Here is a 12,560-nt window from a genome sequence, read left to right on the forward strand (position 1 = left end):
TCCGTTCTAGAGTTATAGTGAGCTCCAGCCAGCCAGACAGACGGACGGACATGGCTAAATCAACTCCAAATTGTCTGAAACACATTTCGCCCAAACATACTTCTGGGGTCTAAAGCCAATAATTCTATGAGGCACATTTTGCCCGTATGAAAGTGTATATACCCTCGTTAGCATAAATTATGAGGGTATACAAATAGTCTTTACCGTCTTACGGGAATTATAAAAAACGTGCATCTAGTAACTAGATTCTAGTTGATGATTTGATAAGAAGTGTTTTATAGCACAGCACCATCCCATACACTGGCGACCTCTGTACAATACAACACAAAATAAGTGTTGCGTATTCCCATCCCTGTTATTTTATCTCTTTAGCAACCATAAAAAATGATGCATATATTTAGGCGCGAATTAATAAATATCAATGAATTTCATTTGTAAGCAAAAAATGTAATTAAACATTTTGCTGATTCATGTAAAAAATCTATTATCCGAGAAAATAATTCAAATGTTTAAATAATGTATTCATAAATAATTTATTTTATAACTAATCGAATATTTATTATGTATTTATTTTTGGGATATCTTTTTTAACATAATTAATTTCAGAAAATAATATACCAATTTAAAACATATTTTACTTATACCAGTACATGCTAATTAACTTATATTTATTTGTTGCAGTTATGACTAGAAATATATGTATGTATATGGTAAATCTTAAACTTAATTAAAACCTAGGTGATTTTAAAGTGAAACTTTAGTTTGCTTTACAAGTAAGGAAATGAAGACAAGGAAATGAAAGATAATACATTCCTAAATTAAAAACATGTTTCATTTGTAGTTGTTGTTATTATAAAATTAATATCAATTAACACAGAGATTAAATACATTACAATGTAAGGATGTGTGTTTGTGGTTTTGCTTTATTAAGGTGTACAATTTTTATATCTAAAGGTCCTTGGAACACTAAAGTATAAGGATTTTTGTTTGTTTTTGGTTTTGGGGTTGATGTTTTTTTTGTGGGTGTTATTTAAAATAAAAATGTTGAGTTCACTTTTTTGGGGAGGGCTTTAATTTTAATGGCAGTATCTAACTTATCCCAAATTAAATTGACGTCTAACCCCATAGAGACAACTCACAGTTAAGAAGATACTGTTTAACATCACTGCAACCGTTGATGGTATATTTTGTGTGGTAGCTGCTGCATTGCTACGTGATTTAGAGCTGGCCACTACTTCTGATTCCTCGGGTGGTATATCCATGCTGTTGCTGGCAACAATAAATTGGAATATATCGCTCACCTAAAAAAAAAGAATAAAAGAAAAGAAATTTTAGTATAAATAAAACGTTTGCAAATATGTTTGGGATCTTTTGTTGTCTGTTAGTTAGTGATATAATAATGGAAAATTTTGTAGTTATTTTTTTCTCCCTCTTTCTACTTTAGAATGCCAATAGAAAGTATTCAGCATATTCCATGGATTTGTTTTGCTGCTGCTATTTGAACAGAAAATACATATTGCAATTTGTGATTTAATCGCATTGTAAGTAAAGAAATGCTGTCATAAAAGGATTTTATCAATTTTTTTCCTCTTTCTTTCTGTTTGCATTCTTTTCAATGGTGGAGTGGATCTTTGTTCAATGTTATATTGATGTAGCAAAAATATACATATATATTTGTTTGAGAATAAAGTATGGATATTGAGGACGGTGTGTTCAGCAGCATTTGAAATTGAAAAAATAATATACCGTGAGTGAAACTGTGGGAATTTAAAACAAATTGAAAACTGACTTCGCAGCACTTTTAGATTCTCAGTAGTTTGTAGTCTATCCTAAACACTAAAATTGCTAATAATTACCAAATCGTATAACGTTTTTGCAAATATCAAAAATACCACCACATATCCGTGTAGAGAATGGGAAAATATTAAGAAATGATTTGTAACTTTTCTTCTACCGCTAAAAAAGTTCCCGTACCGATTGCATTTAAGTTTTCCATTGCAGTTATTTCTGAATATCTCGACGAGTCGATCTGGCTGTGTGTGTCCGTCCATCCGCCCGTCCGTCTATCCATCTAAACCTTGTAATTACTCTACAGGTCGGATCGTCACCAAAATTTGGGTGTTGATGGGGGAAGAAGCCTATTGATTTTATTTATTCATATGTTAATATATCCTCTTTTAGTAGGGGTATACCAAAAGGAAAGTCCGTTAATGGAAGAAGAATATCACCTTTACATTGATTGAAAGTAAGTTGGCGTAGGACGACAAACACCGGAAATATCGCAGAAGTCGGTAATGCATTTTTCCAGGTCCCAATTTGAATCGGAAATTTTGGTAGATTATGGATGACCCAGAGAGGAAGAAGCATTTTGAGTTTGTTGATGATCGGATAATATTCATGGATCGGAATGGACAAAAAACGTATGTGGAGAAAAAAATCAATGTTTTATTCTTATGTGAATCGCTTTCGGTGTGGGAACTTTTTCCACCGAATCAACCTTAGAAACGAGTTTTCGTTATCTGGACATAGTACTGGAGTGGGGTTTTTGGTTATAGCGCTAATGCCCTACCAGAACAATTTAGTTCAAAATTTTTGAAATATGTTTGCTATTAGGAAGTCGCAGACAATACCGCGGCAATTTTTTTAACAGAGGATCGAACCAAAATCACACCCCAACCGTGTTTTAGAGAGTGATTGCCAATTCATTGTATATATTTTCATGTTCGTTTTAGTTATCTGCATTTGGAGGACGCAGAATACCTGCTCCAGATGCTTTTTATCTTCCGAGCAAAATCACGAACCAGTATGGATATGTTCGTATTGACTCATACCCATTTAGCAAACAGATGCAATAAATATCAGAAGGCCTATTAGGTGTTGATCTGGAAATAGCGGCATTATGCTGTGTCAATGAAGTCCTAACTTGGACATCTTCGTGGTAAGAATATGAAACACCTTGATAACCCATTTTCTTGTAATTGACAGAATGAAGTCCGAAAATTCTACCAAAGAGTGAAACATCAAACTGATGGCTTTGGAACTGGCACATCCTCCTGTAGAGACCAGCAAGGTTATCTGGTAACTGATACATATAGTGTGCTAAGGATATGGAAAGAGCATTTTTCCAAACTGTTGGTATTCAATAGTAGCGAAGTCGACGAAGATACCACAGATCCAATCCCAGAAAATGGCCAAGATGAGGTAAAGACAGCAATAAACCGGCTGAAGAATAATAAGGCAGCAGGAGCTGATGGCCTATCAGCCGAGCTGTTTGAAACCAGAGGCGACACGCTGATAAGGTGTATGCATCAGTCAGTACGCGTACCCGACGATTGGAACCTGAGCATCCTGTGTCCCGTCCATAAGAAAGGAGATAAGACTTTATGATCGAACTATAGGGGCATAGGGTCTTCTCCCTATCGCCTACAAGATAGTGTCAGGGATATTGTGCGAACGACTAAAGCCCATGGTCAACGGAATAATTGGATCATACCAATGCGGATTTAGACTTGGCAAGTCCACCATTGACCAGATATTTACCCTGCGGCAAATCCTGGAGAAGACCCAAGAGATGCAGATCGACACCTACCACCTTTTTGTCGATTATAAAGCAGCCTTCGACAGCCCGCTACGTTCAAAGGTATTCCAAGCCATGTCTGAATTTGATATCGCCGCAAAGCTCATTCGGCTTTGTAAAATGACTTTAACTGACACTAGATCTTCAGTTAAAATAGGAAAGGACCTCTCCGAAGAGTTTTGTACCAAAAGAGGTTTCAGGTAAGGAGACAGCATTTCGTGTGATCTTTTCAACATTCTGCTAGAAAAGGTTATACTAGAGGCAAACGTCAAAAGAAGTGGCAGAATATACACCAATAGCCATATGTTACTTGCTTATGCTGATGATATAGACATCATGGGACGATCAGTAAAAGAAATAACCGATACCTTTATGAAGGTCGAAGGAGAATCTGCTAAAGTGGGTCTGGCGGTAAACGGCGAGAAGACCAAGTTGATTGTGTCGACGCGCAATGCGTCCATTGAGATCGGACCAACTGTTGAAGTTGGTTCCTATAAAATTGAGGTAGTAAAAGACTTCGTCTACCTCGGCACCTCCGTAAACACAACAAACGACATCAGTTGTGAAATAAAAAGAAGAATTGTATTGGCCAACAGATGCTACTTTGGTTTAAGTAAGCAGGTTAAAAACAAAGGCACTACTCGTCAAACAAAAATAACGCTTTACAAAACACTGATACTACCCGTGCTGATGTATGGTTCCAAAGCCTGGGCACTTGCGCAAGCAGATAAGGAAGTGCTTGGCGTGTTTGAGAGAAAAATTCTTCGAAAGATCTACGGACCAATCTGCGTTGACGGTGAATATCGACGTCGTATGAACCACGAGGTGTATCTGCTCTACAACGAGATGCAGCGATTGCGTTGGCTAGGCCATATAATAAGAATGAGCGATCATGAACCCGCTAAAAAGCGTATAAATTCGAGCCACATGGTGGTGCACGCAGAATTTGCGGTATTCCAAAAAGCGAAGCACTAAACAGAGAGAATTGGAGATCTTTTCTTAGTTCGGTCTATGGAACAAATGTTCTGTAATGGGCCAGCTAAGTAGGTAAGAATCGTGATAATTCGTACCTCGACAAATCGAAAATCTCGATAATTGGTATAAGCTGAATCCAGTTCCTTCGCATTTTAACGTCGCTAATTCGAAATCATCGATAATTCGTATAAAATTGCCGGTTCCTTGGATTTCGAATTATCAAGGTTCTACTGCATAATAAATAGGGGATTTATCGAATCGTAAGAATATATTTGTCACATCGCGACGTCCAGTGAATTAGAATCATTATTAACAAGTCATCGGATAGAGATATTTTAATAATATCTTCATTGTTCCCCTTCTTTAATTAAAATTGCATCAACATCGCCGAGTTAGAGGTAATGAACATACATACGTATAGCACGCTGACAAATATCTGCACTCAAGGTCATACACCAGATTTGGATAGCTTTGGAAGGCAATAATCGTGTGAGTTGTGACATTCCATCCTCGTTAAAAACCAGAACTGTATTGTGATGATAAAGCAGATGATGATAAAGCAGATTTACAGCGACCGCATTTATATTAGCGGAGAGTAATATGCATCGCCAGACATGAACATCATCTGATCTCACAAATGCGGTTTCTTTGAAACCCATAATTTCTCTTGACAGACACCATTTTCCTATCCCTTATACTCTATACTGTCAACCATGAAGATGATTTCAGCCATCGCATTGATTCCGGGAACTCCCCAGCTACGCACATTGGGTTTCATAGGAAATCATCATACCACTCGCTGCATACGTACTGATGTTCGAGTAGTCCATACGATTTTCAGGGTCATCAGCACTGCTGCAGCCGCTCGCTACATATATAGATGTATTTAACTACAAAATATTTTTAATACGAGACTTGTCTACGGCAGTGAAGGGGACTTTAAACGTGACTTCTTTAAGGCGAACTGGGGGACTCTGAAACATCTCTAAAAAGTGACTTCTTTAAGGCAGGAAATCTTAAACACGTCTAAAACGTAGCTTATTTAATTTAGCTTAGGGAATTTATAAACGCCTTTAAAATATGGGTTCTTAAAAGCAGTCGTGGGGCATCCAAAATACCTCTAAAACGTGGCTCATTTTATGTAGCCTAGGGAACTTCAAAACGTGGGTTAGTTATGAGGCCTAGGGGATTCCAAAATATCTCTAACACGTGATTTTTTAAGCGATCTAGGGAACTCAAATATACCTCGAAAACGTGGCTTACTTAATGCTGTCTGGAGTACTTCAAAATTCCTTTAATACGTGGCTTCTTAACGGCATTTTAGGGGACTATAAACAATTCTAAAACGTGGCTTAGTTACATAGCCTAGGGGATTTCAAAGATATCACTAACACGTGGCTTCTTTAAGGTGGTCTAGGGAACTCCAAATACCTCTAAAAATTTAGCCGATAGCCTTAGATGCTAGTGCTATTTTTTATATAATTTTATTGTAATTTTTTATTATAATAAATATTTGAAATAAATAAAATAATAAACCTCTAAAACGTGGTTCATTTAATGTTGTCTGGAGGGCATCAAAATTCTTCTAAAACGTGGATTATTTATATCAGTCTGGGAAACTCTAAAACACTTCCAAAACGTTGCTTAGTTAAATAACCTAGTGGACTTTAAAACACCTCTACAACGTGACTACTTTAAGGCATTCGGTAGTCTCGAGGACTCCAAAATGCCTTGAAACCCTGATTTCTTTAAGACAGTATAGTGGACTATAAAGTCATTTATATAACATCATCCACTCCAAAATATCTCTAATACCTGGCTTGTTTAAATTAGCCTAGAGGACTCCAAAATATCTCTAATACCTGGCTTGTTTAAACCAGTCTAGAGGACTCCACAAAAAACACTAAAACGTGGATCATTTAATGTTGTCTAGGGGACTCCGAAACGCCACTTATTTAACATAGCCTAGGGAACTCCAAATTATCTATAATACGTGGCTTGTTTAAGGCAGTCTAGGGAAATAAAAATACGTCTAAAACGTGGTTCAATTAGTTACGTCTTGGGGACTCCAAAATACCTCTAAATCGTGGAGTATTTCAGGCAGCCTATGCGAACTTAAGACACCTCTAAAACGTGGTTTAGACCTAAGGAACTCCAAAATACCTCTAAAAAGTGGCTTAATCGGTCCAAAATTAAAACTTAGTTTAAGTTCGAAGATGGACCATATCTGACCACTCCTCCGGATACCTCCCCAAAAAAAAAAAATCAAAAATGTTCGGGAAAATTGTGCGCAGGATAACTCTTGAAGGGAGTGATCGAATTGTTCCATACTTAGGACATCGTAATATTTCTACGAGACATAGATCAGGTTCGAACATGTATTATACCGATAAACAACTTCGGGTACCTCCCACAAAAAAAAAAATTTCGGAAAAGTTCAGTTTAAAACGAGACTTCCTCAAGGTAGGATAGGGGACTCTAAGACAATTCTAAAACGTCACCTATTTAATATAGCCTAGGGGCCACCAAAGGGTGCCACCGTGGTGCAATGGTATGCACACCCACCTTGCACGCTAAAGGTCGGGGGTTCGATTCCCCGGCTAGTCAACATCTAACACTTTTCAACGGTGGCAAAATACCCCTCAGTAATGTTGGCGACATTTTCTGAGTATTTCAGCCTTGTACAACTTCTCTACAAGTGGTGTCTTAGACATGGCGTTTGGACTCGGCGATAAACAGTAGGTCCCATATCATTGAGCTAATATGAATCGCGGTGCACTCATTGATATGAGAGAAGTCTCCCCTGTCCCGCCTGGGATGTTTTTGAAACAATTATAGGGGACACCAAAATACCTTTAAAAATGGCTTTTTGTTTACGGGACTACAAAATTCCTCTAAAGCGTGGCTTCTTTAAGGCAGCCTAGCGGACTAAACCATGGATTATTTGATGTCATCTAGTGGACTCCAAAATAACTATAAAGCAAGGCTTTTTCAATGCATTACAAATAACTTCACAATGCTTTCAAAACATTGTTTATAACCTCAGCATTTATGCTAACGAGATTTTGGATACCAAGTTTGTTTGAACGAAATCCGTTTCAGATAATTTGGAGCCAATTTAGTGATGGCCGTCCGTCTATCTGGCTGGCTGGATCACACGATAACTCTCGAACGGATGAACCGATTCGGTCCACAAATTTTGGCCTTCGTAATATTTTATCCAAAATTTAGTTTAAGTTCAGAGATGGGTCATATCGGTCCACTCCTTGGGGTACCTCCCGCAAAAAAGTTCAAAAATGTTCGGAACAATTGTGAAAACTCTTGAAGAGAGTGACCGATTTGGTCCATACTGGCATGTGACATCGTAATATTTGTACGAGACATAGATCAGGTTCGAATATTAGAATATTAACTATATCGGTCCCCTGTTTCGGGTACCACACAAAATTTCGGAATATTTCAGTTTAAGACCTACTTTAGCATCGATTTGATTTTGTTGTAACAACTTATATTCATTGGCCCTATTACGACGGTACAAGTTTTTCAGGGGCAAGTCCTTACTTTTTGAGAAAATGACCTGAAAGCAGTAAAAATACCTAGGGCCACCATGTGTAGTGGCTGTAACTCTCGAACGGATCAGCCGATTCGCTTGAAAATTTGGCCTTTGTATTTTGCCCAAACTTTGTTTAAGTTCGCAGTTCCGGCCACAACTTCCCGTACCCCCCACACCCACCTAAAAGTTAAAAAAATAGCACAAAAATAGTACATACGATTATCTTGAACGGAGCAACCGATTCGGTCCGAACTTTGCATATCCTAATATTTTGTCCAAATTAAGTTTAACTTCGATCTTCTCCTTAATACCTCCAAAAGATTATTAAAAATCACTGTGCAATGATGTTTAATCTTGCTCCTTCCCCCGCCACCAAATCAACTATTGCATTATAACATATCCCACCTAACCGTTATCTTTTTTTTTCTTTTTATTATTATATGTTTTCTTTTGAAAAATTCTTTGTACTCTGCAAGCAGTAGAACTTACCTCATTCCAGCCATAACGATTTTTAGCCTGTACAATCGCTTCATAATATGCTCCTGGTAGCAGATTTTTTATTGTATACGACATGATGTGAGTTAACGGTTCCGAAGCTGGGCGGTGTTCCGGTGTAAGAATGAAATCGTGCCATCTGCCGGGTTGTTGGTATGTATCATTCATCTGGAAAATATTTTACAAAGAGAATAAAGGAAATGAGCGAAAATAATCGGGGAAAAATGTGGGAGTACAAAAAATGCAGTAAAATAAATTCTTGAACAAAAAAAAAAATTCCGAACAACAACTACACATATATCAATGTAATCGTAATCATCATTCTCATCAATGGGCAACTGTAACCGTCATCAGGATACTAAAAAATAAAATAAATTGTATTCCATCCCATCCCCCCAACAACTCCTTCTACAACTGCAACAACCACCTGAGGCTGGTGTTTGGACAATGTCAAAGTAATAGGGTTGGTTCGGTTCGTTGCTTTACTTGTTTGTTCGATGGTAGCTGAAGATTGAAAATAAACGAAACAAAAAAACAACAATATTTTTCTTTACACAAAATAAATCGTTAAAAATCTCCAGAATGCATTCATGTATGGATTCAGGGTATTTACAGGTACGCGTCGTAAATATAGTGCGACGGTGGGTGTATTCTCATTTATAGGTGTATCAGCAATGCGCTTATATTCTTTTCATACATGTTAACACACACAGATATACATATATAGTTTTACCTGAAGCCATAGTGTGTGTGTGCTGAAAGACACACTCACGCCTTCACACACATAACTTTGTTTATGTTTGGCCGTTATTTATGCTGCTGTAGTTATTTGCAATACATACATATGTATGTGTGTATGTGTATGCCTCAAACAAAGTTTAAATAAAATACAAAAGGCTTACACAAACAACGAAACGTTCATACATACATATATACATTCATTCATTCATCCATCCATCTATCCACTGAACCATTCCATTCGTCCATTTCATATTTATGAGTAGGACATTCATGCACCGCTAACGGGAACAAGGACTTTAAAATATTTAAAAGGATTTTCGAAATGTTATTTGTGGAGCGGAGCATTCATTTGAATGGGTTTTTCAAATTGATGTAATATTCTCGTCACACGACCGACCATTGAAGAAAACTATAATAATAATTATTACTCGAAAGAGTGTGGTGTGTGTGTGTGTGCAAGAGTGTGTTTGTAAAGGATTAAGGCTATTCAATCAAGCTGTTAGATTTCTATCAAAGAAATGAAGTGCTTGAAGATATGCAAAATTATTGAATATTCTTATATTTCGAATGAGAATAAAGGGAATTAAAACGGGGTTTGGGTTTAATTTTAAATAATAGAAATTTGCAAGAAATTTAGAAGAGGTGACGGTTAGGAACAAATGTTAATTAGGTCAACTGGAAGATACATAAATTTACTATGTTATATAGGTTACAAAGATGATGCTCAGCAACTAGAATGCCGAAATATCTGTGTTTTTACCTAAGTCGAGGCTGGCGTTTCTGCGTGGAGCTAAAGAGCGATATCTTTTTGTGAGACAAAAAACCAAAAAAATTTTTAAAATTCTGTTGTCATGATTTGGCGTCACATTTTGTCTAGTAAGCGTCTGCAATTTCCGTACAGCAACACAAACAGAAAAGGGGCATAATATCGCGGAGACTATGTAATTGGATGTAAGCTCAGCCAACCTGTAAACAGAATATGCGGGTTCGATTCCCAAAAGTTGAAAAATTACTTCGCCATGTAAAACTATCCTACAAGTGGTGTCGAGAAACACGGACTTGGCTATAATAATGCCATTATCATGACTATAATAATGCCACCAGTCGGGAAATGAGGAAATGATGATGTTGATAGACTACGCAGCGGTAAAAATCATGGTACTTAGCAGTATCTGATTTCAGCATCTCGAAATTTATAAGGGCACTGATCACAAGATCAAAAAACAAGAAATCAAATTGGTCACGTCGTGATAGATGGAAGACATTCACGGATATTTCCGAGAAGCAAACATCAACTCGGATCACCACCTGGTTGCAGCAAAGGTTCGTACCCGATTAAACGTAAGCGAATTTAAGATAGGGAAATGGAAAAGCGGGAATTTGAAAAATCGAGATGTAAAGGAATCACAAGAAATTCGAAAATTCAACCACCACAGAGTGAACAAGTTGGCTTTCGTATAGGTACATCCTCCAGCAGAGACCAACAAGATAAGTTGGTAACTGATACAGATAGTGTGTGTTGGTATCCCATACTAGTGAAGACGATGAAGAAATCACAGATCCAATCTAAGAAGATGGTATTCGTAGTATATCGCCCGACCAAGGTGGGGTAAAGAGAGCAGTAAGTTAAAGAATGATAAGACAGAAGAAGCCAAGCCAATGCGGCTTTTTAGAAATGCTAATCCACAGTTGATAATATATCTAATACTAAAATACGATAAATAATAAATTACAATAGCGTTTGCACAAAGTTAGCTATGTTATTTTTCCTCAGAATTCTAGTGAAATTCCAATTTAGTGGACTAGAAATTTAACGGAAAAATATGGAACAAAGCAAAGTTTTACACTTTTATTGAAACTATATGAGTAAGACATGTTTTTTCTCTTATCGTTTCCCATATTAATTTTAGGTGTTGACACAAATAAACATTTTCTTAATATATACATATATATGAGTATTATTTTTTCAGCTTTCAAACAAATTTTTAATTTCTTAAAAAATTTTTCTTTTTGTTTTTTTTTTTTTTAATAGTTTATTTGTTCGGTTTTGACCATTTTTAATAGGTAAGGACTGTACAGAGTTTGATCGTTTTTGATTAACCGAAAAGCTAATTTTGTTATCTGTCGAACAAAAAATATGAAAAGTTGCATAATTTTGATTTTGAACCACTATGCGTCGTATAAACCAGGAGCTGTATCGACAATACACACGGTGCTCTTGAAACAATTTTAAATGGAAGGTGCTTACACCTTGGAAGTAGAAAAAAAAACATATCGCACATTTACACAAAGAGTGGCATAACTGAGTAAGAAATTTATATTTTCTCTACGACTGCTACTTTATATTGGGTCAAATTCTGCTGCTGATATCTCTTAAACTCAATGAGTTACAGCTCTTTCACTAGGAGTTTGCCACAAATCAACATAATAGTTTTTTGGGTGTGTTCTTGCACAGAAATTTAGCGCTGGTATTTATTTTATTTTATTTTATTTTATTTTATTTTATTTTATTTTATTTTATTTTATTTTATTTTATTTTATTTTATTTTATTTTATTTTATTTTATTTTATTTTATTTTATTTTATTTTATTTTATTTTATTTTATTTTATTTTATTTTATTTTATTTTATTTTATTTTATTTTATTTTATTTTATTTTATTTTATTTTATTTTATTTTATTTTATTTTATTTTATTTTATTTTATTTTATTTTATTTTATTTTATTTTATTTTATTTTATTTTATTTTATTTTATTTTATTTTATTTTATTTTATTTTATTTTATTTTATTTTATTTTATTTTATTTTATTTTATTTTATTTTATTTTATTTTATTTTATTTTATTTTATTTTATTTTATTTTATTTTATTTTACTTTATTTTATTTTATTTGGCCAAATGGCGAAAATTGTCTAGCAACAACAACACATTAATATGCCTGATGATGTTAGCCTAACCAGCTAACGAAACGATCGTCGCATAGTGGTTGATGTGTGTGTGTGTAGGACTTCGCTAGATATCAATTTTTCAATGTAATCTCCTTAGGTCATAAAAAAGCTCGATTAATTAAATTAATTAAATCTCACAAATAATGGCCTTCGCCCCTAAAAAGGCAAAAACTTTAAAATAAAAAATTCAGCTGAGCCCGGCTGGGATTCGAACCTGGGTCGTCGCCAACTAACAGACAATGTTGCTGACGTCTTAGCGTTCTAAACCAC

The 12,560-nt window shown here is 35.6% G+C and overlaps 1 protein-coding gene across 1 annotated transcript in view; it reads right to left on the reverse strand.

The window, feature by feature from the left end:
• Positions 1-532: 532 nt before the first annotated feature.
• klg (klingon) overlaps positions 533-12,560 on the reverse strand; it is a 541,049-nt gene continuing 529,021 nt past the window's right edge. The window contains exons 10-11 of the mRNA XM_073962243.1: positions 8,595-8,768; positions 533-1,301 (exon numbers count right to left, since the gene is read on the reverse strand). Coding sequence (XP_073818344.1) covers positions 1,095-1,301; positions 8,595-8,768 — 381 coding nt within the window. The 3' untranslated portion in view covers positions 533-1,094. The remainder of the gene's footprint in view (positions 1,302-8,594; positions 8,769-12,560) is intronic.

The sequence above is a fragment of the Musca autumnalis genome, unplaced genomic scaffold (assembly GCF_047663935.1).
Source record: "Musca autumnalis isolate F117 unplaced genomic scaffold, ASM4766393v1 scaffold_1, whole genome shotgun sequence".
Lineage (NCBI taxonomy): Eukaryota > Metazoa > Arthropoda > Insecta > Diptera > Muscidae > Musca > Musca autumnalis.